Genomic DNA, 27,214 nt, shown 5'->3' with positions numbered 1-27,214 from the left:
CAGCTTTGATAGCTCAAGGACGCCTCCCTTTCAGACTGCGGACAGAAAGAAGGACAAGTCTGTGAATGTTCAGAGGTTGAAAATAGCAAATGAACCAAGATCCTTTCAGCAGGGACTCGAAGGCCCACTCGAGATGATCCTTTCCTCATTGTGTTGCAGTGACATATCAGCACCGTTGACGGAGCTCGGCAATTCATGCATTTCAATTCAGTGAGTGAGTGATGTCAAGTTCATGTGCATCGGGCGATAAACGTGTTACAACTATGACTAGCAGGACCAGGGACAGATCTCCAGATACAACGCTGCAACTGGCTTGTAGCCAACGTCCCAGATAACATTTGATAGGTATTTTTTAATCCAATTCTTCCAGTGTTTCCACATCTGATCGTATCTAGAAAACTGCAGACATATTTCTGTTTATCATGTTAAGACATCTTGACTGAAAAAAACAACAAAGGCTAGTGTATTCTTCTGTGCTGCATAATGTAATGTGCTGATACAATACGTGTTGTAAGGAGAGTGGCTGTTCCTGTTCTATCTGTCATTTCAGGTCTGTGCACAGCCATCTTGAATCCTCTGGAACAAAACAGTGTGTATTTAGTGGCCTGGATGTAACTATCACTGTCCCTGTCATATTTACTTCTGTTTCCAGCCGTCCTTGGTCCTCTGGCCTCTGTGTGTTTAAAGCTTTTATCTATTCCATATTTCAATATTAAGTTCTGCGTTTATGACATTTCTGATCCTCTCGCCCAATAGACCACAGTACGGCCCCGCATGGCTCTAAATGTTCCATATTAACTTCTGTTTTCAGACATTTTTGATAATCTTGTCTCTGTGTGTTCAGCCATAAAACTGATCCAGATTTAGCTCTGTCCATTTTTTGTATTTCTGTGATTATAGCTTTATCCTATTTTGGATACAATTGCCCAGAACCATATGTGTTGGTCACCGTCAAAGTATGGTCCATATTTAATTCAGTGGTCAGCTATATACTCTCGCCGAGTACAGTAGGTGTTGTTAGTGGCCTGGATGTAACAGTTATATTTAGTTTAGTGTTCAGTCATCTTGGCTCTGTGTGTGACTAGAGCTTCTCTGTATGTGACCGTTCCATATTTAGTTCAATGGTCAGCCTTTTTGGATCCCCTCGCCTACTACAGTAGGTGTTGTTAGTGGCCTGAATGTACATGTTCCATATTTAGTGCAGCGGTAAGCCATTTTGGACCCACTTGCCCAGTACAGTTTGTTGCTCGTAGCATGGCCATTACTTTTCTATATTCATTTGAGTGGTCAGCCATCTTGGCTCTGTGTTACTAGAGCTTCTCTCTTCCTGGGCGGGTTAATAAACATGATTACTGCACCGTCTGGGGAACAAACGCCAGCTCAAGCCAGCCCATAATGAGCCAATCACACTGAAGGACGCCTCATTTGCTCAGCTGACTCTGGGCCCTCACTCTGGGATGGGGTTGGGGGGAGGCGAGGAGGGTAATATAGCTTAGAATACGTTAATTGAATCTAGACCGCACCACGCATCACTGTCAACATCAAACGCCCTCATCAACTATGAACTCACTTGTAAGAAGTTGTTCTCACCTCTCGCTGAAGTCTGGAACTTGTTAAACATGTCGGTCGCATAATACCCTTCCTTATGCGTTTTTAGGTCCAAGGCGATTTACAAGAGAATATTTGAGTAGCTCAAAAGAAGTCCAAGTGCTGCACAATCTAGTTTCTACTTGACAAAGAGCAGAGTGGCTATAGGATTCATTTTTGAACAATCATAGAGTCAAAAAAAGCTTCCTTTAACTTCAAGTAAATGGACTATATTTATATCGCGTTTTTCTAACCAGTGGATAATCAAAGCGCTTTACAATATTGTCTAACATTCACCAAAACATGCAGACGTTCCCACACATTGAGGGCGGTGTCAGCCATGCAAGGTGACAGCCAGCTCATCGGGAGCAGTTAAGGTGAGGTGTCCTGCTTAGGGACACCTCGACGCTCAGCTAGCCGGGGGATCGAACTACCAACCTTCCGGTTCCCAGCCAGTCTCTACCTCCTGAGCCACAAGGTGCTCCAGAAATTACACAGTCTAAAATGGACACCGTGGTATGTGTCATATTTCGACTATGCAGAGACTTGCATAAGCAAACCAGCATCATGATGTTTTCACTTAATAATTAGCGCAGAGCATGTCAGTGGTTCTATTTATACCGCCTTCTGCAGCGTGCACCTTTCAGCAAGGGAAGGGAACTCCGACAATGAGTTAAACGCTTCCAAGAGCCCACTTTTATACATTTACTCCAATGTTTCGCTTCGCTTTTGACAGGGTCAACGGCAGAGTGAATCACGCTTCAGTCACATGTGGGATCATTAAGAGTACCTTTTATTCATTAAGTTGCCCAAATTGCTTGAAAAAGCGAAAACTTGCCTTTTTTACCAGCAGAAGACTATCTAACGAGTCATCAGCAGCCATTTCAGAATCGACCCATTAGTGACATGACAAACAGTGATGTCATGGTGGTCGTCAACAGCATCGCCTCTCCTGTGTGTGCGTTGCCTTGGACGAAAGTAGCAAGCTGCTGAACAAATACATTGTATTTTTTATATAAATCGAGCCCCTACTTACTTCTTAAATCAAGCTAATTGGCTAACATCAGCCATTTTTATCTCAGCGAAGCACTGTGGCGGGTCGGGGGGCGGGGGGTAACTTCACACTGGCGTCTGTCCTCTGGCCTCGGAGCGGCGGGTGTGATGCCGTAGGGAGCGCGTCCTGTACAAAGCGAGGGCGCAGCACAGCACCGCGGGACACAGCGCCGCGGGACACAGCGCCGCGGGACAGCGCACAGCGTCCCGCCGAGGCCGCCTGGACGATCGTCACTAGGAGAGACACGACCGCTGAGAACCCAACCCCTCCCCACTGTCTGACATGTCAAACAGCATCGCACACACACATGCAAGCCTAACACACACACACGCGCACACACATGCATGTGCGTGCGGGAGACATTTTTCTGATCAGCGCACTTCTAACATGGCAGCCCCCATCTGATGGGTTACTTAAATCGGCTGCTGGTTCTGCTTTAAACACACACACACCCAGACACACACACATACACTGAAAGACATACACACATGCACACACACACAGAAACACACCCAGACACACACACACACACACATACACTGATAGACAAACACACGCATACACACACACAAACACTTATACACACCGACACACACACACATACTCACACACACTGACAGACACACACACACACACACACACACACACACTGCACTTCACACGCACGCTTGCATGCACACAGGTGTACGAGCGGCCAAGGTGTACCAGCACCTGCAAACACACACACACACACACACATGAATGCACACTCTGTACATGCGTACAGATATTTACATGCAGACACCCACGCACATGCATTGCACACACAGGCATGCATTGCGCACACAGTCTCACACACAGCCCATCAGCCTATCTTTGTTGATATTGAAAGCCCTGCAGATCTCCTGCGCTCACTCACACGCCTTTATGAAACCTTTCCAGAGGAAACATCGTCATGGTAACGGCCGTCAGAGACCATGAACACAGACTCATATTCAGGGCACTTAATGGCCGGGCGCCTGTGAGAGAGAGGTGACAGCCCCCCCCCCCCCCCCTCCCCTTCTCTCTCATCTCTGTCTCATACCTCTCTCTCTTCATCCCTCTCTCTCCCTCTCTTTCTCACCCTTCTCCCCCTCGTTCTCACTCTCTCCCCCCCCTCATTCCTGTAATTCAGTTACCACTCGGCTGCCGGCTGACCACGTCAAAGCCACAGGCCTTTAAAAGTCAGAGACATGAACGCAATTACCCAGGGGGGAGGGGGCGAGAGGGAGGGGAGGATGAGAGGGGGGAGGGGGGGAGAGGGGGGAGGGAATGGGATAAGAAGATGGAGGGGTGGTAAGGGAGGAGAGGATGAGAGGGGGAGGGGAGGTAAGGGAGGGGGGGGGTTGAGAGGGAGGAGGGTTCTTCCAGTGAATTCTCAATGTCCATGTCTCTCTACTCCTCTATCTCAATCTCCCTCTCTCTCCATCTCCCTTGTCCTCTCCTTCTTTGTCAATTCAATTCCAATAGATTTTGCTTTATTGGCATGGCAACAACATATTTGCATTTCTCAAGTCAACAAAAAAACAAACATTGACAATCTAACAATAAAACACACAATGTAATCAAATCAAACTTCCCTCACTCTTGCCTCAAACTCTGTCCCTCCCTCTCACTCTTTTTCCTATCCTTCTCTGCATCACTCTGTCAGACTCTGCACACACATCCTCTCTCTAGATCTCCCTCTCCCCACCTACGTTTTCCTCCTCCACCATCCTCCTGATTCCTTTTACCTGCTTTCCGTTGTACCCGCTGCCTGCCTCTCTGTTCCTCTATATCTCTCTCTCTCTCCCTCTCTTCATCCCTCCCTCGCTCTCTCTCTCTCAAATTCAAATTAAAAATAAGTTTTATTGGCACGTAAAATAAACATTCACTTTGCCAAAGCAGTTTAAATCAAAGGAAAAATAAAACACTGCTATAAAAATGTATAAAAAATTAAAAGATGAAGTATACCTGTATAAGCACATTAGACAAAAATTAGGTAATGGTCTGGATAGGAGTGAGTTAATCAAACTATTTCTCGGAATCGGGCCATAATATTAGGCACTTTGACCAGTCTTTACCCATCTCTGTAGACTCTCCCTCCCCCTATCCCTCTCAGCCTCAGTCCTTCCCTCAGCCCCTCTCTCGTCTATAGAGCGATACACAGGCTGGTTCTGTTGGAGGAGAGGCTGAGCTTGGCTAGCCGGTCTGTTTAACAGACACTCCCAGTCTCAGGTTCAACTATCATCTGGCCTTCGATAACAGGCCAACACCATCCCCCCCCCCCCCCCCCCCCCCCCCCCCCCCCCCTCCTTCCCTCCCTCCCTCCCTCCCTCAGAAAAGGAATTGACACATTTGTCCTCGCTGATCGCACATCCTGTAGCAAGCTGGTTTGAACGGCTGCCACTGCCTCCCTGGTTGTGGCCGCTTGCTTTTCTTGTCTCCGATGCATGATGGTGATCAGGGGTCCTCTGCTGTTAGAACACAGAGGGTGAAGAGAGATATTCTGTCAAACGCCTTAGCAACACCATCTGCTCCTGCAAAGCTTTGTATAGAAACAGTGACGAAACCGTGACGATGAAAAATTAATGATCGTGCTTCATACTTGCTGTGTGATTAGTTTCAATCATTTGTGATTATAATTTCATAGATTTGTACAAATCTGCTTTCCAGCAGTGGAGCGAGTGGCATATTTTATTTAATTTCTTCATTTGGGTGTTTTATTTTTAATCATTTTTACTCTCACTAAGGAAATAGTAATATAGTAAAAAAGAATAAAGTTGTGTTGTAAAAAGCACTCATACGTTTTTTAAGTAACGAGAATGGGGTTTGAAAGCAATATAATACATACCTTAAAGTTTACATCTACACATTGTTAATTTTCAATGGCCCAACACTTTGTTGGCTAAGCCTGTGCTAAAGAGACATATAAAGCTATATAAACCACTGGAGCCACAAATGCATCCGTAAATACCTATAAGGGAAGAAGCATTGACTGCGATGAACACATTTTATAGTTTGCCCAGGGTTGAACACCTATAACATTAAATGTAATGCTTTAAGTCTTAAAGGTCCCGCCAAAATATTACGGCGAGATAAAGTGAGGAACTTGGGACAAAAGTAATAGTGTAACAGCCTAAAAAATGTAGGAAGGTTATGAAGGAAGGTTTTTATGGTTTTCCTTGGTACGTACAGAAGCAGGTTTATCCATGTCAGATGAGCAGTCGTTCCCAACATGTGGGTCAGGGGCCACTTGGGGTTGCATGATTTAAATAATATGGTCACTGGGGTTTGCTGAGTCAGAAGAATAAATATTTACAAGGTTTGAAAGTTCATGTTAAGGTCCATTAAAAACTGGTTGCCGAATGATACATAGCTACAATAAAACTACTACTATTCTCCTAGTGTGGCATGATTTGTATTCTTCACTGGAATATTATTATATAACAGACAGATGGTAGTAGGGTTAATACAGGTGTGGGGAAGTAAATGCAACTCAGGTCACAAGGATTTTTAAGCCTAAAAAGAGTGTCAAAAAGCTGCAAAGTTTGTGAACCACTTCAATAGCTACTAGAGACTCCATATTCCAAAAGTGACAGATTAGGAAACCAGGCCCAGTTGAAAATAGTCAAACTGGGCCAAAGCTATGACTATCCTCTTGGCTTGCGGTATCGGTGGAATCTGATGTCCAGAAATGTTATATATATATATAGCTTTCCTGGAATGGATCTTGGTCCAACCTGGTGTAAAACATTTATAAATGGTGACCTCTTCCCACTTAACGGTGAATAACAGCTTACAGCACACAGCCAAAAGTAGCATTATAGGGCCTGATTATTCAGACACAAGAAGAGTAGTCTGGTGGCAATTTTAGATTACATTATCCAAGTCTCCAAAATAGTTGCTCCTTGACCATTGGGTTGCATGATGGTATTAATACAGTGTTTATTTGAGAGATAAAGGATTCCTGGCTCACACAAACCTAGTCAGCGCGAGGTTCATTGTCGAGTGGACTTCGGCATTTTCCATGGTAATAGGTATGTTAATGATCACATGAAGCCTGCATTCTATATTTTCCCAAGTGATGAGAGCAAGTGATTGCAATCAGAGCTGCATATAATGTGTGCATTAATGAATCATGCAGCATGATATTCATGTTCAATGTACATGATTGCTAGTAAGTGGTTTTCATAGGAGATTGCCCACAGTGCATGCGTGTCTATGTAACTATTTCGCTGTTAAGAAAAGATTTGAGCGAAAATTTGGCTTTAAGTTTAAGTGACCAAGTCACGTCAGAGTTATATAAGTTCAGAGGATATTAGTAGGTATATTATTTACCGGCTTCCCGTACCCGTGTCTATTGGCATTTCTCTGCAGACAAGAAAGTTATTTAAAGGTCATTTTTAGACCTAATGCCGCTTTCAGTTTATTCTTTTTTTTTTGTTCCTAATTGTCTATTAAGAATGACTTAACCTCATTCATCACAAATATACAAAAATACTCTGCGCTCTTCTCTAAATGAATAACCCTGTTTTCACGAAGTGAACCAATCATCGGAGTTCTTCCGGCAACGACGTTTCGACGACAACAACACAGAGTTCTCAGTCCATGTTAACACGCTGCTGTCTGCGTCTGCTCAGCGTGCGTTTGATGCCGAACGCGCGACTCTTGTTTGTGCCTGCCTTTGAGGAGAAGGAGGAGGGGGACGAGTGTGTACATTGGCCCGATGAGCATCTGTGCTGGCAGGCATGGATATCTGCATTTGTGGAAGGGCTTGTAGTTTCACTAAAGGCAATTTAAATACTGTCGCATCCATTACAAACAGCGCCAACGCGAGCGTCCTGATGAAATATGCATCAGGGACCGTAGGACCGAGCGCTGTTTTAATTAGCATCCTCTCGACAGACGTCTCCCAGAGGCTCGGGAGCGCGGCGTCGGCCGTCGGCGTCACTCCGGGTCCGCCTGCCGCGGGCTGACGGCTCGGCCCTGCTCCTGCTGCCGTGGTCGCGTGTCGTCGTGACGGCTCGAGTTCGGTGTTCTCCACGACTCGCCGCGAATCAGAGAGCCGCCGGAGCTGACAGGGGGGGAAATGTCAGCGATGAAGACTAACTGTTATTTCATGGATGGATGGCCAGAGCGAGACGGAAACAGAGAGATGGACGGATAGATAGACGCACAGAGAGACAGACAGACAGACAGACAGACATACAGACTGAGAGAAAGAGACAGAGATAAGAAAGACAGGCCGCCTGAGACTACGACTAGACAGGCAGGCCAGTATCAGCTCGAGATGGTGAACTTGGCGTATCCTTCCAGGGGGGAACGCGATTTGCATGCGGCCCCGATTGAAATTCAGAGCGGGAGCCGGCGTTGGCCCCCGGGGGAGCGCTCCGGTCAGGGATCTCTCGGTGAAGGGCTCGTTCTGTGGGGATTTGCTGTTCTATATCCGCGCATCGCTGCTGTACCGTAGGCGGGCAGCACAGAGGCCTCATCTTCTGGGGATACCAGCAACAAACCTATACCGATACCAGCACCACCAGCACCACCACCACCACCACGACCACCACGTCTCCCAAGCCCTCGGGCTAATTATCTCCTCAGATCCTTATGTACGCCGATCTATTAATTCAACACTCCATCATAATTAACCGGCAAATACGTTTGTTATTGTTGCTTTAATTTTTTTCCTTTTAATTAGCGGCGGTGTTAAAGTTTGCTTGTCTGGATGTTAATATTCGACGCACGCACGCACACACCCGCAGAAACGCCGATACACGCATACATGTGCACTAGCAATTTAAAATGGGTGTTATGCATGCATGGATTATGTTAAAGACCGCAACAGCATTTTTGTTCACAATTTTTTCATTAAAGTATAATGTCTGCAAGAAAACATGGTTGAAAATGGAAAAAGCCGATGATAGTTATGTAAAAAGTTAGAACTCCATAGTCATCTACAATTGTGTCAAAGAATTAATGTGGCTTTTAAATGCTAAAGGGGCTATTCTCTAAAGTATCAAGGACGTCTTTCTGGCTCTTGGCATCTCACCTCTTTGGATTTCTCTATTACTCCTCCTGTCTTCTCTCTCCTTTCATATCTCTCTCTATCATTTTCCTCTATCTATTTCTCTCTCCCTTTCTCTCTCCTTCTCTATCCTCCTATTTACTCTCTCTCCTCTCTTTATTTCTCCTTACCTATATCACTCTCTCTCTGTCTTTGCCGTCACTCTTTTGCTCTCTTTCATTGTCTCCCTCTTCCCCCTCCCTCCCTCCCTCTCTGTCACTATCTCTCCCTCTCTCTCTCCCATCCACTCGACTTTAATCAAATAAGCTACCCTCCACTAAATGCAAGTTGGGGCCTCACTTCTTTGCCTTTCCACTAATGCAATCATGCTCAGAGCAGGAAGAGAGAAGGGAGAGAGGTGAGAGAGAAATAGAGAGAGAGAGAGAGAGAGAGAGAGAGAGAGAGAGAGAGAGAGAGAGAGAGAGAGAGAGAGAGAGAGAGAGGGAGAGGGAGAGGGAGAGGGAGAGGGAGAGAGGGAGAGGGAGGAGAGGGAGGACAGAGAAGGAGGAAGTAGAGGAGAGGGAGAGAGGAGGGAGTGAAAAGAGACAGGAGAGAGGAGAGAGAAGAGAGGGAAGAGAAAGAGTGAGAAGAGGGTCATAGGAGGAAGAAGAGAGAGCAAGAAGAGGGAGAGAGGAGGAAGAGGAGAGAGGGAGAGGAGAGAGAAAGGTGAAAGACAAGCTTTTACCCATCTGTAATTAAACTTAACTGCCATTTCACAACACAGTCACAACATCACTCTGATTTGGTTCTCAATGCTAAACACACACTCTGGTAAATGGAGGCCGTATGATGTTGAGGTGTACTTTCAGTTGCACACGTACAAAGAATCATCCATAAACTTATCCATGGACACACACAAACGCACACATACACACTTTTGTTTAAAGGGTATAGTATAGAGAGAATATCAAAGGGTCACACCAGCTCTACATAAGGTTATACACAACAAATTCTCACCCATGCATACACAAACACACACAAATTTCTCACACATACCCAAAATCTCTGCAGCCTTTGTGAGACGTATGGAGCTGCAGTTTGGTTTGTTGACGGCAAACACCGCCCCTCACGGGCCATGTGAAGTGTGTGTGTTTAGTATGTGTCTGTTTAAGTATGTACGTGTGAGTGGGTATGCTGTTTGATCAGCACATCCAAGTGAGGCAGTTAGGTGTGTAAGTGTCCGTGTGTGGGTGTTTATGTGTGTTTGTGTTTGTGTTTGTGTTTTTGTGCGTGCGTGTGCGTGTGCGTGTGTGTGTGTGTGTTTGTGGAGGGGGGGAAAAGGTTGTGCGCATCCCTCCTAGCTCGTGCTCGGCTTTACTTTGACATGTCTTATTAGTCAGATCTTTAAAAGCCCTCCCCCTCTCTGTCTCCCACCCCACACCTCTCCTCCCCCTCTCTTACCCCCCCTCCCCACTCCTCTCTCTCTCTGCCCCCCCCCCCCCGCCCCCCTTGCCCACCCTTCTCCTCCCCCCTCTGTCTCTCTCCTCCTCCCCCATCTCCCTGATTAAAGTGTGACTGGAGATCTGAGAGTAGTGTGTTGCTCTTACCCGAGAAGCTCCCTCACTTCCATTTGCAATCTGATTCGGTTTGCTATCAGCCTTTGGTCTAAGCCGCCCTTACTGCCCTTTGAACCAATCGGGCCAATCACTGCCCAAGCACCCACCGATTGGACGAAGCCCAATCATCGTGGCCTTCTTCCAGGATCTTTGTTTCACAGGAGAATCTGGAAATTGAGGCTTACTAAAGCTAAAGCTTCATATTGTTTCCTTTCTGTTTTAAACATTGGGAATATCATATTGTCGTGTTTTGATGCCGCTGAGTCAGAAGGAGGTGTCATTAGAAAAGCATTTGACTAACGGCTGTACGTTTATAACTCAGCATGCGACAAATAAAGTTTGAATTGAACTTGATACACACATTTGAGCAGGAAGCAATGGGGGTGTGTTTGGTAAGGCGTGAAATGCTGTAATGATCTTCGGGCTCTGGAAGTCATTTGCATATATTTAGATAAATTAATCAGTCATAAATGTCACACAGTTTGAACCCGTCGCAGGAAAATGATAATCGGCGCCCCACGCCCCCTGCGTTTTTGTTCAATTTTTTTTCTGATAAATTAGTTATGATAATGAACCTGTTTTTAGAAGAAATGCAACCTAAATATGCCAGATTAAAAAACGTACCCCGACATTGCGCGACATCTGACTTGAATGGCTTTTCATTGTAGACACGGGAATGTGGCGTGTACACACAGACAGCAATAATACATTACTAGTCTAGAGAGTGTTTAAACCAAAACATAAATAAAATGAAATATACAAAGAAAATAGAGGTAGATAGAAACACACACAAACACGCATACAGGAGCACACACGGAAACACACACACACACACACACACACACACACGCACACACACACACACACACACGCACACACACGCACACACGGACACACACGTGCGTTGAAGGATACACTCCCGAGATCCTCACGATTCCTGCTCGTCAGCAGAGTCTCTGATTTGCTATGCTAGTTGTAGCGTAGCATTGTATACGTCCGTGGAAGAGGAAACCTGTCGAAGCATCCAGTTAACATCCCATGGCCCATTAGCTCCAGTCCATAGCACGTAGCATGTAGCACATAGTGTGGTCTGCACAGTAATCTACTGGCAGAGCTTACAGTGTAGCGCTGACATTAGCTGTGTGTGTGTTGCTGTGGTCGCTGTGTTGTGCTGTTTTTGCTGTGTTGTTGCGTAGCGTAGGTGTGCTGCGGTGCGTGAAGGCCAATCCTTTTCCTCTCGCCTCTCCTCTGATTTAACTCCCTTCTCTCTGTCTCTCTTTATGATTCATCACTCCCCTTCTCTGTATGTCACTCCCTCGTTCTCCCCCTGTCTCTCCCTCTCAGTCCCTCTCTTGCTCTCTTCCTCTCTCACTTTGTCCTGCTCTCTCTCTCTCTCTCTCTCTCTCTCTCTCTCTCTCTCTCTCTCTCTCTCTCTCTCTCTCTCTCTCTCTCTCACACTTTCGCACTCTCTCTATGTTATTATATATTTAATTCTCTCACATTCAGGGTCTTTTTTAATTATTCTTTCTATCTCTCCCCCTCTCTTTGTCTGCTCTCTCGAAGGCTTTTTGGAGAGAGCAACTCCATGGATGAGCTCATGAATGCATTGCGTGTGCATGTGTCCATAGCTTGTATGTGTGTGTGTCTTTGTGTGTATGTGTCTGGGTTTGTGTCTGTCTATGCATGTGTGTGTGTGTGTGTGTGTGTGTGTGTGTGTGTGCTTGTGTGTGTGTATAAGAGACTGGTTATCAACAGGCCAGGTACATGCAGGCCCTGCGTCCATTAATGAATTGTCAGGAGGTTGGCGGCTCATTCAGGCGATCAATTAGTTTGGCATGTTGACACGTCGACTAAATGTCACTGTCCCCCGGTCCCGCCCACACCAGCTCTGGTGCTCTACTGCTCCCGGGAGGGCCCTGAACCTCCCTCTGAGAGCACAATACTGATTTCAGGGGCCCCCAGTACTGTATAGAGATGTAGGGCCACAACCGGAACAATAAGGTTAACACTGGAACGCATGGCCTCATGGTCGAGGAAGGTGTATGCACACACATGCATAGTACACGTTTAAACACACACACACACGCACACAAACATACAAGCATACACACACACACACACACACAAATGCACACACACACGCTATGGATGCATGCCCTGCACTCACACACTTTTTCACATTAACACATATGCACATGCAGACATACAAACACAACACACACACACTCTCACACACACAAACACACACACACATAAGCATTTACGTAAGGGAAACAAGCACATATGTTTATATTTATGTAAGATATCGTACATCAAATAGCATGTGAACACATACACACACATGTACGCACACGCTCCGCATTGCACGTAAGTAGTGCAAACACAGACACACAGACCGCTACACAAACACACACACACACACACACATGCACGCACACACACACACCAACGCACACACACACACACACACACACACACACACACACATACAAATACACATACAAATACACATACAAAAAATAAATAATAAAAACAACGTTTTACGAAGCCAACACACAGAGTATTTAAGAGTAAGCCATGATGATTGCGTTATTGACTCGCGTTTCATCCAAACATAACGTTTACATCAACCACACATCCACACAGTTCTGATGAGACGAGGCTGTCAGCCACGTCGCGGGTCCTATATGATTTCCTCTGAATGGACGACATTGAGATTGACAACATAAGAGCCGTCGTTATTTCCATTCACGTCTTCACGGTCGATTTGAGGGATGAACGGCATGTGTCAGTCCGTATAGAATGTGACGAACATGGGCAGGACATAAAGGGGGGTGTCACCTTCATAAACACACAGAGACCGCACCGTGTCATTCACAGATCGCACCGCAGTGTCAAGGCAACAAGAAAGAGAGATAGATGGATATAGATTGATGGATGGATGGATGAATGGGACAGAGAAGAAAATAGAGAAAGAAGCAATGTCTGTTAGGCCATTTCTCAGCCATCGTTGACCTCGGAAAAAGACGTTTGTCAGGGAGAGGAGGAACAGGGGAGGAGAAGGAGGTGGAGGAGGGAGGCGTCTCGGAGGAGGTGATGGAGGTGTGAGGGGGCGTTGGAGGAAGAGGAGGATGAAGAAGAGGAGGAGGAAGAGGAGGCGGTGGAGGAGGAAGGCGTCTTGGAGGAGGTGATGGAGGTGTGAGAGGGTGGTGGAGGAAGAGGAGGAGGGAGGCGGAGGAAGGGGATGATGATGAAGAGCAGGGGGAGGAGGAAGAGGAGGAGGTGGAGGGAGAGGAGGTAGAGGAGGAGGAGGGGGAAGTGGAGGAAGAGGCGGAAGAAGAGGAGGAGCTGAAGGTGCGAGAGGTGAAGGAGAAGGAGGAGTCGGGGGGGGCGAAGTTGAGGAAGAGGAGGAGAAGGCGGGAGATGCGGAAGGGGAGGAGTAGGGAAGAAGAGGAGGAGGAACAGGGGCGAGAGGTGAAGGAGGAGGAGGAACAGGACGAGGAGCAGACGCTCAGACCGCTGCGCCTCCTGTCACCCTGGGGGAGGTGTGAGAGCTGTCTCTGCCTGCAGGGTTAACTGCGGTCTCCTTCAGTCGGCCGTGAAAGCGCTGACCAAAGAGCCCGCGCCCCGCGAGGGGGAACCGTTACAGAAACCAAACAAACAGTTCCTCAAGCGGATGACTCGCCGCAAACCACCCGCGATATTTATATGAAGGTAATTTCATAATGTGGTTTAACGCTGATAACGAAACACCGACGGTAATAGTTGTACGGTTCAGTGTATAATAGGATTGTCGATGACTATCCGAGTGCTTTGCTTTTCATTATTAAGTCATATACCTCCGTGATAAAGCTGGGCAAAAGGCTTGTAAAGACTGGTCCATAAAGTACGGACACACGGACGGACAGACCAGGGCGTAGAGCACAGAGACCTCATCTGTCGGAAACCGATAGTAAACACATACACACACACACACCAACTCACACACAAACGCACACAGGCATTAGATAACACACTTTGCCTTTGCCATCAACCACACGCGCACAGACCCACGCACACAGATGGTTGATAGTACTCATTGACACCTGTGTGTGGGGATTGTTAGTTACTGCGGTGTTGTGCGGTGTGCATGCGTGGGGGCATGTGTGTGTGTGTGTGTGTTTAGGGGTTGATAGTTGTGTTGGTGGAAGTGTGTGTGTGTGTGTGTGTGTTTGTGTTTATAGTAGATAAGAGAGGGAGAGAGTAATCCGTTGAGTGCCCCTAATGTAATGAGTTGGCTTCACTTAATGGGGGTAGGGGGAGGGGGGGCTTATATGTTGTGGGGCAAGGTGGTGGTTCAGTGAGAGGGGGGGTTAGGGGGTGAAGAGCGAGAGAGAGGGTGAGAGAGAGAGAGAGAGAGAGAGAGAGAGAGAGGTAGAGGTGTGGGTAAAATGGCAGGACAGGGCTGAAGGGAGGGGTGGTGAGGAAGAGGAATTGGAGGAGGAGGAGGAGGAGGAGGAAGGATGAAGGGTTTTATGAATGAACCAGGGTGGTGTTCACAGCTTTGGTGCCAGTTGTAGGGTGTCGGTTAGCTTCCTCTGTTAATAGCAGTCGTCGCCGTAGACTTATACACATGGACGCCCATCGTAAGTTAACTCAGCTGCCATACCGAGAGAGGCAAGGACAGGCCTGTAAAGAGATAGCGGTACACAGGGGAGCTTCCTCTTTTTACGCTCTTTCACGGATATAAAGCTCTTTAACATTTCTCCGTTCGATTCAATGAGTCGTTTTTTATTCAAGGATTTATGAGCTGAGTGGGGTGAAAATGAATGTTAAATAAAATAGATAGATTAGGCCCTAATTGAAATATAAAACAACGAATCGGACTGGGTGGGGAATGTAAACGTCATAGTGCTGAGTGCCACAGAGGCTGAGCACAATCACATGTTTTACAATCAATATTTAAGCCAGTACAAAAGAGTGGAGATTGTGGTGTAGGATTAGCAGACAAAGCTCTTCAATTCTACTGTAAATGCATTTTTTTTTCAGAAATGTGGGCCTTTATTATACTTGGATTGACGTTAGACTATCGGCAGGACTCAAAGAGACGACGTTGGACCGTTATTATGAATAATTGCCGTTTATGTCACTTATTTTAATCTGCTGCCTCGGAACAAATAATTTAATTTCAGACGAGAGCCTGAACACAACAGATATTTTTTATCAACATAATCAGTGATCTTTTCACCGTTTTTAGACGTCCATATTTCATTTCACATAGCAGATTTTAATTACACACGCATTTTGTATTATTATTCCCTTTGAGCAGTCCCGTTGGCATTTATATTCCACAACAGTCGGTTTGCCTTTCTCTGCTGTGTCCTGGTTTTTGTTTCTGTGTTACATTTGTATTTATATTTTATATAATATTACGGTCCACCTGCCGCTGAATCTCAAAGTCAAATGTATTCTGCTTCTGAATCTCATCTCTCGTCTCTCTTGCTTGTCATCTGGGGACGCCAGCTACGCCTGAACAACAATATATTCTCCCGAACAGCATCGATAGAAGTAGCGTTGGCTATTTGCAGTTTACCACAATACACACGACCATGTTGAACTTTTTTGTTTTTTCTTCCTGTCTTAGAAATGGCTGCTTTGTGTTATTTTGTCGTGCGTTTGTGTGTGTGTGTGTGTGTGCGTCTGTGCATGTGTCTGCGTGTTTCCACGCGGCGCTGTGGTTCATTTGTCAATCCGCGTTTGTGCGTGCGCCATGTTTTATTCAAACCGGTCGTCACAGAGCCACTACCGTTACCCCCGGCGACCCGTTTAAAAAACACTCCTAATTGGTCTTTGGTTTTCTTTCAGGCGAAAGAAACCCTGTGTTGGAGGAAGAGAGAGAGACAGCAAATGCAACCAAATGAGAGATATACAAAGAGAAAGAGGGGCAAAGAGAGAGGGAGCAAGAGAGAGAGAGAGAGAGAGAGAGAGAGAGAGAGAGAGAGAGAGAGAGAGAGAGAGAGAGAGAGAGAGAGAGAGAGAGAGAGAGAGAGAGAGAGAGAGAGAGAGAGACGAGAGAGAGAGAGAGAGAGAGAGAGAGAGAGAGAGAGAGAGAGAGAGAGAGAGAGAGAGATGAGTTTTGGAGGTAGGGTGAGGGGAGGTGAGGGGTGGATAGTCTCATCTGTTTGTTTGGCAGGGTGTTCAGGTTGAGGGGCAGGCAGAGGGGATGGGGGGGGAGGGGGGAGGGGTGGGGGGGAACAGAACACTTGACAAATATCCAGATGTGTTGGCGCACTTTTGCCTGTGACACAAGCAACATGACACTGGGGAGGGAGAGGTGGAGAGAGATGGGCACAGAGAGGGAGAGAGAGAGAAGACAGGAAGAGAGAGGATGGGAGAGAGAGAGAGAGAGAGAGAGAGAGAGAGAGAGAGAGAGAGAGAGAGAGAGAGAGAGAGAGAGATGATGAAGAGAGACATGGCACTGTGGTCTCCAGCTCTGGTTCCAGGTGGTATGAATGTATGATGTTCTGTCAGGGCCAGTGGTCTTGTTACGCGTGCTGCATTTGTTATGTTCCGCCAGCCAGTCATTCTCGTACGCCATCATCTTTAAAAGATGCAAATGAGCAGCGCCTGGTGTTTTGGCTGCCATGGCGACTGTGATGTCGCTGCCATCGCGCCGTCGGGGTCAGAACATCTGCACTGACACAACATTCTCCTCACTCTATCTTTATCACAGAGCAAATAGTACAGAAGGCTCCCAACCTTTCGGGGAATTTTACCCCATTTTAACCCTAAACCTAAACTGAGAAACTCTATGCAAACCCAACTTCTCTCATCGTTTTGCAGCTGCTTCCACACATGCCGTTTAACCCGAATAACATCAGACCGTTTCGTCAATGTCCAATTTATCAACGATATATCAAAGAAGTTTGCTCGTAGCTACGAACCAGTCCTGGACCTTCTTGGACCTTAACACTAAACACCCAAAGAATGGTCGCACACCCACGCCCAGGCCACATCGAACATGGTGACAGTCCTTCGTCAGGGCTTTCGACCCAGAGCTGCAAGCTTCCAGGTCGAGCTTCAGGTTGCCCTGACCCCGTCGCAGCTCCTTAATGAGCAGAACCCCCAAAACCACCGCACCAACACTGTCACTTTGTTTAGAAAGTATCTTCTGAAAGACCGGGTATAAATAGGGGCCAGCTGGGTCAGGGGACACAGATGCTCTACAGATCAACACGTTGAATCTCTCCCCCCATAAAATGGAGGGGGAACCGACCTCAGATGGTCAGCACATGGTCACATGGTGACTGAACTACCTCGCCAGTACCGAGCCTGTCTCTGAGGCCGGGGGGGGGGGGGGGGTGCCGCGCCACGGTTTGGAGGATGGAAAACAGTATTTTTATTGATATTGTATTTAGAGTGGGTTCATTACTGCACATCGCTGCCACTGTTCGGCACAGCACCGAGCTTGCTCTTAGGGTCAAGGGAGGTGACGGGGAAACGAGAACGCCACTGCTAATGCTGTTTTCTCTCCCTCGTCACCTCACTGTCTGAGGATAATCCTCTTCCCCTCCGTGATTCTGGTGCTCACTTTCTCTCTCCTTTGTGCTCTTGCTCTCTGTCACTCTTCTTTGTTGCACTATTGCTCTCCCTCTCTCTCTCTAGCTCTGTCCCTCTCTACGTCGCACCTTATCTGTTAATCTCTTTGCCTCTCTCTTTATCTATCCATCTCCCAATATTCTCTCGCTTGCTTCCTCTCATCCACTCATTTACTCTCTCTCTCTCTCTCTCTCTCTCTCTCTCTCTCTCTCTCTCTCTCTCTCTCTCTCTCTCTCTCTCTCACATCGACTGCTATATTCTCGCTCTTAATACAATAGCTTTATTGGCATGACAAAGAAACATGGTAATAAACATACAATGGGTTTGAAAAAACTGTAATTAAACAATTACTATTATTATCAAATGTATTATAATATGACACAATATAATTATGTCTTTGCAAGCTATATTACTAGATATTATATATAGATTATATTATATTATTATTATGTAAAACAAAAATGATGACCCAAGCCTCTCTCTCCAGGTCCCGCACCAGATGTCTGCCTTGGCGTTCTACCGCTACGAGCAACCCATCGTGGACTACTGCCAGGCACACCAGCCCCTACGCCTCAACATGGGCTACGAGGGGCCCCCCCAGGGCCTGGAGGAGCTGGGGCCCCGCGACAGGGGCGGCCCCATACAGACCGTGACCTTGCCGCCCGCAGTCCCCTCTGCCACCATCGTGGGGGGCCCGGGCCCCCGGGCCACCCCACCTCTCCGGCCCCCGTCCGAGGGCCCCGGGGTTGGGCCCTTCCCCCCCTCCGCTAACGAGCGCTCCGGCACGCTCACGTTCGGACGCTAGCCTCCCCGAGGGGGGATTGGACATAAGCTGTTTTGCTTGACGTGGAAGTAAAAGTGGGCAGGGCCTGTGACCTTAAGGAGACGGCGAGGAGGCGGGAGAGAGGTGTCGGGTTTCCACCCGGGGCCTTGTTGTTGTTTTCAGCACATGATGTAACGAGACAAACCGACATGGGATGAAACACAAACATAAATAGTATCACTGAAACGATTTTCGCAGTAAAACACACCCTCGGGGCAAATTGGGGGGCATTTGATAAACGTGACGACGACTCAGTCATCCGTCATCCGTTTTCTCAGCCCCGCCTTCCGAGTAAATCCCATTTGTCCCTGCTTTGGGGGGGGGGGGGGGGGAGGGGGGAATCGACACACAATCCGGGAAAAAAGGACACATAAGACCATTCCCATAGTTTGAGATGGTGTCTTTGTAATTGCTCACAATAATCTTTCAGAGTACCTGCTCAGAGTGATTCATAACGATGCTGGGCTAATGCTGAGTCATCACGAGTCAGAACCAGAGCGCCGGTCTACCGGCTATCTGGCTGAGGATGTTCTAGAGGTAACTTCAGGTTACAGATACCTTGGTGGTGTGAATGGGTGCGGTTGGAGATACATTGTGCAGCTGTCTTGTCGACTCTCATCAAAATCGTCCCCCTTCTTCTCCCCCCCTCCCCTTTTTTCTGCTACTGATCCATATCGATATTTAATTAAGATGAGTATATTTCTTAAGAAAAAACAAAGGAAACAAAAAAAAACATCAATGATTACTTTGTACTTTTATTTTTGCTATTACTCTGAATGTGGAGGCTAACGCTAAAGTCCATTCATCTGCATGTCAAACCAAAGATAGTTTAATTTCCTTTCTTTCTTTCGATGCATATTACAGATTATTGTACATTACTTAGGACGACAGTTGGAACAAAGTTGATTTCAGAAACGACACATCACACAACACAGCCAAAACCTCTAAGTCGTCTAGGAATGGACGGGATTTGGCTCTTCTGAGAAGCCGAGTTGTCATACGGTGGATATATGAGATAAGGCTGTGGAACAAGAGCGTTTAAACCAACCCTATTTGTGATGAAAGTCTATCGTACAACGTTCATCCGCCACCTGCGATCAGGGTGATGTTTTCTACAAAAGAGAACAAAAAATAGATCCTTAAGAGTAAAAATTAATTCAGAGTGACAGACCTTTGTACAACATCCCATCCCGGTTGAATGATTGATGAGGTCTTACACAGAATCAAAGGGAATCTATTGTGGACTACGTGATAGCAGAGCGTCTGTGTATATAACTTGAGAAGAAACAAAGACCCCGTCTCCACTCAAATCGAAATCTCTCACTGCCCAAGAAAACCGGACAAAATAATTCCATCAACGCTTGAGTCAAAACCGAGCTGGACCCCACAGAGATTATCCGTCCTGTTGGTCTTCTTCTTTGGCAAGAAACATCCCCTCCAATGTGCTCCTTCCTCTCCCACGCAGAGGAGAATGGTTCCTGCCAGGGGAACATGTTCTTCTTTCACTTTTGGACCTCTCCCGACCTGCGTACAATGAACCACAGACTGCAATGCGGACCGTACCGGACGTCTCAAATGCAAACCTCCATTTCCTCTGCGCCATAGGGGACCATAGTGCAAGGACTTGATTTGCACTCCAAGCTGAGTTTTGTTGGGGTCATCTTTAAGACACCAGGCATGCCCGAGACTACGGCAATGCCCTGAGACTATGCTCAGGCCCTGAGATTCCGGTCATGCCGATGGACTACGGTCATAGAGTATCACAGAGAATACACTCATGACTTACAGAGAATTATAGCCGTGAAGCCGACGACCACTGGCGTTCCCGGCTGTACAAATTAGCTCACTCATTATGGTTATTTTTCTACATGGCCGCTTGTCGTGTTCCCCGGGGCATTGGTTACCTGCCACAAAGGTCAGCCAGTGCTAACGATGGGTCGCGTGGTGAAGGATAGAGGGTGAGTAGGTCCCTTTTGAAAGGGGAACGACATTCATGGCTGAGGGACAAGGAGGAAAACGAAGATCTCGGAGTATATGTTTTGTTTTGATTTTTTACAGTTTGGAATGAACAGAGACTAAAAATACAGAGTTTTGGAGATGTTTAAAGATGATGTCAAGAAATTCTACAAGGACATATTCCCAATAGAACTTATTTATCTGTGTGTAAATAGAACTAAAAAAAAAAGTTAAAAGGGGAAAGAAGTCTCGTTCTTCACATCCTCTGGAACACAAAGAGCCTATGAGCTGACGTGGAGCCTTATCAGCGACAGAGTGGACTTCTGTGACCAAGGGGACTCTGAGGAGTAGAGCTTTGTGACAGTGTTGCAGAGGAATGGAAATTAGTTGTGGAGATAACTTGAAAGAAAGGAAATGTGTAACGGGGAGGACTTGGATGAGCTGATCTTTGCAACGGAGATGACTTAGATAAAGTGATCTCAGTAACAAAGGTCTCTTGAAAGATCGTGAGGACTCGGTGAGATGACTTGACAGAAGGAAAATGTGTTAGAGAGGGGACTCAGATCAGAAGAGGTCCATGACAGAGCTGACTTGAAAGGGTGGAGATATCTTCAGGAAATGACTTTGATCAGGTGACTTGAGAGACTGGAGCTCTGTAACAGAGTCGACTTGAAAGCGGGAGACGTGTGACGAATAGGACTAGGAATGAGTGAAGCTCTGTTACCAAACTGACATGGATGAGTGGAAATGGATAACCGAGGTTACTTTGCAAAGTGTTACCTGCTCGTCAAAGCTTGCCCCCTATTTCAATGATACCTATTTTTTTATCTGCTCCTTCCATTATTCCTCCATTTCAGCCTCAAACAAAACTTCTGTTATTGCATTTATTTATCTATTTTATTTTTTCATGCGAATGATTTTTGTTCTGAGTTACATTCGGAAGCAAATAGTGGAAGCAGAGAAGGCAGGGTCCGGTACTGATATCTCCATTCCTACTTCTAGGCTGTCTTGGATCACAATCTGGCAGGAAGTGGTCTGGCGTTGAGTTTTCTCCCTCTTGGGTCCTATTGTGCAAGTGTCAAAACACTTTTCAGCCACTGAGTTCAAGTTCTGCTCCAGAAAAAAAATACTTTGCTTGTCTTTAGAGTTACTGTCTAAAAAGTATTTTATTTTTCTTATGATGTTTCAATGTGCCATACATGTTTTTTTTTTAATTTGTATAATAATCACAATAGACCAGCTCTAGAAATATATGACCTCCGCCCCCCCCAAGATGATTTAGTCTCATTTGTGTGCAGGAGGATATGTTCAGTTAGAAAAAGCAGTTGGTTCACTCGGCCATGTCTTCAATGATATAGGTGGAGTTGACTTTGTACTAACAGCTGCTCCCGTGTGGTCAAAATGTGGGTGGTCCGGGTTTATACCCCCTGTATTGTCTTGACTTGCTCTGTATCCCTTTCCCTAGCCATCTTCCAGAACCCTGGCCTGAATTTTGACGTCCCCAACACTGTTAAATGATGTTCTAACTCTGTCCGCATGCAATGCCTTTTTTGGAAACTATATGCCCAGTTAGAGAGGACCCACTGAACCCCCAGACAAATCGCGTAGACATGTTTTACTTTGTATTTTTAAGTTCTTTGTTGTTTAAAATGCCCTAGAACTAGTAGCACATGTTCTGTGGATAACTTCAGTGGGTTTTCAAAGCAGTTCACTGACCATCGTTTTCCCATTCCTCGCCTAAAGTAACTCTCTGTAGCCTCTGAAAGTCTCTCGGAGCAGACTGCAAAGAGGCGTTGGCGGTGCGTGCTTTCTCCCCAGACAGCCTTTGAGTTATTCTCTCTTTCTTATGCTAACCTCCATCCTCCCCACATATAACAACGAAACACAAGATAATAAGTCGCCAACTGGCATTCAGTTGTTTATTTACACCTTTGTTTTTCAAAGAGTCACGATAGAACAAGATGGTAACAACTCTTTCGCCCCATCCCTTTAATTCGACACACTAATAAAAATCATTTTTCTGCTTAAAGCTAAATTCTGGTTCCTAACAAGCGATTGATCATAATGACCACCTTTCTGATAGAATCGGATATGTTTGCTGGAATGTGTGAACTGCTACTGGCTAATCACTTAATCATTGCGGTGTCATTTGTAATTTTATTTATTTTTTCCTGCCAATGACATCGGAGAACTAAGGCCTCAAGCGCTAGCTGCATGCTAATAACTGCATGGCTGGAAGTCAACTCCAGGGAATGTCTGCGCTAGCTGTTTGCTAACAGGCTTCTCTTTCTGTTTCTGCTTTGTCTTATTTTGCCGGCTGAGTGAAGAGGAGAAGGAATGGTCTAATCAGCTAAATGTTTATCTTGTGAGGCGTATGAGAACGCGTAAGAGGGGGAGTTGACAGAAAGCCAAAGATGGTGTCCAAATGAAGTGTAGCCTGATAGATATTGATACATATGGCGAGGATATTTTATTCTTAAAAATCTTAAATATGTATTTTATTATTTTCTTGGCTTTCAAAAACAGCCTCCATCACCCACCAAGCAAGGCAACGGCAATGGCTTCAACCAAATTGAGTAGTGTAGACGGATGGCAGATACCGTGTATGCACACTTACTAGCCTCACAAATCAGACCTTAGATTAGCATATAAAGTCTTGTGGTAAACTAGCTCAACTCTGTGTGAATGAGGCGTATCACTTTCCTCAGCTTAAATTTATTTTCGATTAATAATGTTCCTGGGGTTAGGGATATGTCAGCAAGCTATTGTCTCTACTGGAAGCACCCTGACCGGCCAAACCACAAAAAATGTGACATGGCTCGCCATTATTAGAGGTGACTAAAATAACCCGTCAAAAATGGTCAGTCGATCAGGCTGTCATGGCTTCGATCTTCAAAAAAGACAAGAAACAAATACTCGGACGGGAATTCAGACTGCCCTATCACTCAAGAATAGCTAAAGGGAACTGTAAGCATAATCTAGGATGCCACAAAGCTATCAACGTAGTGCTGCCACAGATGATCGCATCAGAGGTCTTATTAACATGTGGCATCCGAAGTGCACAAACCAATAAACCTTTTCAAACGGCAGGTGGGAAGCAGCTGTCTGGAACCAAGGTCCCTACACAGAGGGTCTGTAAAGGTTTCAAATCAACTACGAATACTTCTGAAACAAAACAGGAAACGTGCATAACTCCACCCCTCATAGATGCTGATTTTCTGGCACAGGAACTGTTCAGCCTCCCCCCCAGACGATGGACTATGGAATTGTCAAACTTCTTGATCCAATATTAATGGTTAAACAGCTGCATACAGCACTAGAACAAGGGTACACAAAAGGTGTATTGACCCTAATTGCATGTGACTTACTAGACATATACACAGATTCATAAGACAACATTCACATCTAGTTCACCTTTTGTTTTCTACGCCATCACAATGTGTGTGTTACTGGTGCAAAGAAGCTGCATAATTGATTCTGCGACAACGGTGACACATAGCCAGAGTATATTTATGGACACAACACATGTCAAGTCAAGCACTACCTAGCCACTAATTGCTGCAGACATCCAGAAACAATGCAAGACAAAGACACGCACACAAACACTTACTAATACAGTCGCAAACACTCACAGAATATCACACAAATTGGGGTACACTGCTACACATGCAAACATTTATTCAGGCAAAAAAACAGACACATTGACAAATAAAATACACAAATACGCATATTAAATCAGACACAAACATTGTACACATATATATATATACAGACATATTATGCACACATAATCCAACAAATCAATCGCACAAAACAGAGCTCCTTAAAGGCATCCGGATGTGCTGTAAATGCACGGAACAACAGGTCCAAAATATCTGCAGTCCTGTCCATTAGGTCATGAGTTCTTTGTTTAATTGTATTTAATTCTGCTCTAAAATGCTGGCTATGGTACCCCCATTTCTCACTGTCTCTGGTCGCCCTCTCTCTCCCCTCTATCCCGTCGCCCTGAGGCCGTCCACACCGGTCCAGTAAACTCTAATTCCTCCCACTAGTAAATAGATTTCTAAAAAAATTAATTCAAGCTCACGTGCGTGACAGTTTAGTGAATCTCTCCCCTACCCTCCCCGAGCATCTGAAGGTAAAGTCATTATGTTTTCATGGAGCAGAGGCTGGAGAAAAGACAACAATAACCACAACAATAGACAGCAGCAGAGTGGAACAACAAAGGAATCTTCGCTATAAATGTTTTGTTCTTGCACCAGTAAACCCTGTTTTAACGTTAATAATGTTTTTTTAATGCTATACAATTAATAACGTTTTGTAAATGTGTTAACGTTAATAGTGTTTTGTTACCGCTTTAACGTTAACAATGTTTAGTTTAAGTTGGAACGTGTATCACTTTTGTTGTTAATGTTAATAATGTTTTGTTACCGTATGTCCGTTAACAGCTTGGTGTTGAAGTTTTAACGTGAATAACGGTTTGCCATCATTTTAACGTAAATCACCTTTCGTTAGCCCATTGTTATGTTTTTAGCCCTCTGTTGTCTACAGACTGAGAACCGTTAATAACAATACAAAACCCTGCAACACTGACAGAAACTACAATGAGAAGGGGCCGTTTGCGTTCGGGTACAAAGTCGGGTTTTCATTGCATGTATTCAACGGCCTTTTGCAGTGACGCCTGCAGACCAATGTCACAATTACCGATGCGCAGGGCAGCGCGCCGCCTCATTGATTGTTATTGTTCTGCGCTGCTTCACATTAGCAGCCAGTCTTTAACCTCTGACCTTGTGTTGTCCTGCTGCTGTTGTGCCATTACTAATGTCAAGGGGCCGCAGGAAGGGAAGGCATGGTCATTAACCTCTCGTTAATGACAAACACCCTTCGGGTTTTTTTTTTTTTGTTGGTCGTTTTTTTTTTCCTTCACTTGTCAATCCAAGCGTGGTTAAGCCCAAATTGGATTTATATGAGGGAGATTTTAAAGTCACACTTTAAAAGGGGCTGTATTTTACTGCAGCAGTCATTAAAGAAAATCAAGAATGGGACAGATAGCAATATGGCAAACCTCTGCTTTTACTTATTACATTCACAGGACATCTTCGGTTTGTTTCCCGCCTCTGAAATGCTTTCCTTAACCATCCTGCTTTTGCTCGTTCTCCATTTCCTACGGAGAGCCCTCTCCCCGTTGGGTTCCTACGGACAGACGTGGTTTCTCTATGGTGTAAATACGCTGCATTGTTTCCTTTGCTAGTTGGTTTGTCGTTGGAAATTATTTAGATTTATTTTTTTGTTTTGTTTGTTTGGTCGTTTATAATTTTTTTAATTTACTTCGGGTTTTATTTTTCCTGTAATCAGACCTAAAGCAGTTTTTGTGGAGATCTGGTCCAAGCGCAAAAATATTGCTCTCCTTTGAGTATATTATTGTCAGAAAATGTTTTGTAAAAATTTTGATGATGATATAAGAAATAAAGAAATATAAAGATGGAAATAGACATTGTTTATGATATTTTTGGGCATAATATGGTCATTTTTCTGAGACTAACAATATTATGTTGCGGTCAGTGTGCTTGTCTCCCAGTAGAAAGGTATTGGGTTTGACTCCCAGTGTCCGTAGCCTACCTGAAGGCTACCTCAAGCAAGATCTCCTAACTCCTAGCCCCTATCTCACATCTGAATAACCTGTACCTGAATTCGCTGTACTTTACTTCTGTAATCAATTCGCATTCGAAAGACTTAAGAGCTGCAGAAACACAATGGTCTTTTGTATGATTTCAAGATGGCCGCTAGCACCCACAACAATGATATTACCCTTAATAAAAGTCGGAATCAAATGAATAGACATGACCAAAGCCCACATAAACCACCATGAAAATACAGCAAGGGTGGAGACAAAACAGAAGAATGACTGCTGAGAACGCTAACACACTGCCAAGCAGAAACAACAGCCAACCACTGAGTCAACATAAACAAACTCACCGGAGGACCGAGAGAGTGGGCAAGAGAGACCGAGATGGGGAGGGAGAGGTAGAGGTAGAGAAAGTGATAGGAGGGAGATAGGTAGTGGGAGGGAAAGGTAGAGACAGAGAGGGCAGAGTAAGACGAACAGAGCGAGAGAGCGAGACAGAGAGAGAGAAAGAGTGAGAGAAACTGTCATAAACTGAGCAGGAGAGCGAGAGAGACGGGAGAGACACAAGGAGAGAAAGTGAGTGGGAGAGAGTAAGACAGAGAGAAAGAAAGGAGAGAGGAATCAGCAAAGGCAGAGAGAGACGATATTTCAGCCAGCTGTCTGTCCAGACTTCAGCATTGCGGCAGTCTGGAGGGAGAGGACACGATGGACTTATTCTGCATCCAGTCCCCTACCCGTAGGCCTACCACCTCCCAACCCACCCGCCCCCGTGGACCAGTCTGCACCACACCCGGCCAACAGAAAGCAACCGCCGTCGCTGCCACCAGTTGACGAATATTGGACTGCCCCTTGAAGGAAAAGTCGGTGATCAACAACTGCTGTTTACTTTCATAATTGTTTTCTCTCTGAATGTAACTTGATGAATTCCACCTTCTTAATTATGATAATCTATTACACCTTCTATTTTAAC

The 27,214-nt window shown here is 45.6% G+C and overlaps 1 protein-coding gene across 1 annotated transcript in view; it reads left to right on the top strand.

Annotated features, from left to right (window-relative positions):
- The window catches only part of LOC115532445 (leucine-rich repeat transmembrane neuronal protein 4), a 121,602-nt gene extending 102,622 nt beyond the window's left edge, over positions 1-18,980 (top strand). Inside the window, exon 3 of the mRNA XM_030342226.1 lies at positions 18,327-18,980. Within this exon, the coding sequence (XP_030198086.1) occupies positions 18,327-18,644 (318 nt within the window). The 3' untranslated portion in view covers positions 18,645-18,980. The remainder of the gene's footprint in view (positions 1-18,326) is intronic.
- The last annotated feature ends 8,234 nt before the right edge of the window (positions 18,981-27,214 follow it).

This window comes from Gadus morhua, chromosome 19 (genome assembly GCF_902167405.1).
Source record: "Gadus morhua chromosome 19, gadMor3.0, whole genome shotgun sequence".
NCBI classification, from domain to species: domain Eukaryota; kingdom Metazoa; phylum Chordata; class Actinopteri; order Gadiformes; family Gadidae; genus Gadus; species Gadus morhua.
Note: the sequence above shows the minus strand (reverse complement) of the source record. Positions and strands in the feature narration are given on the sequence as shown.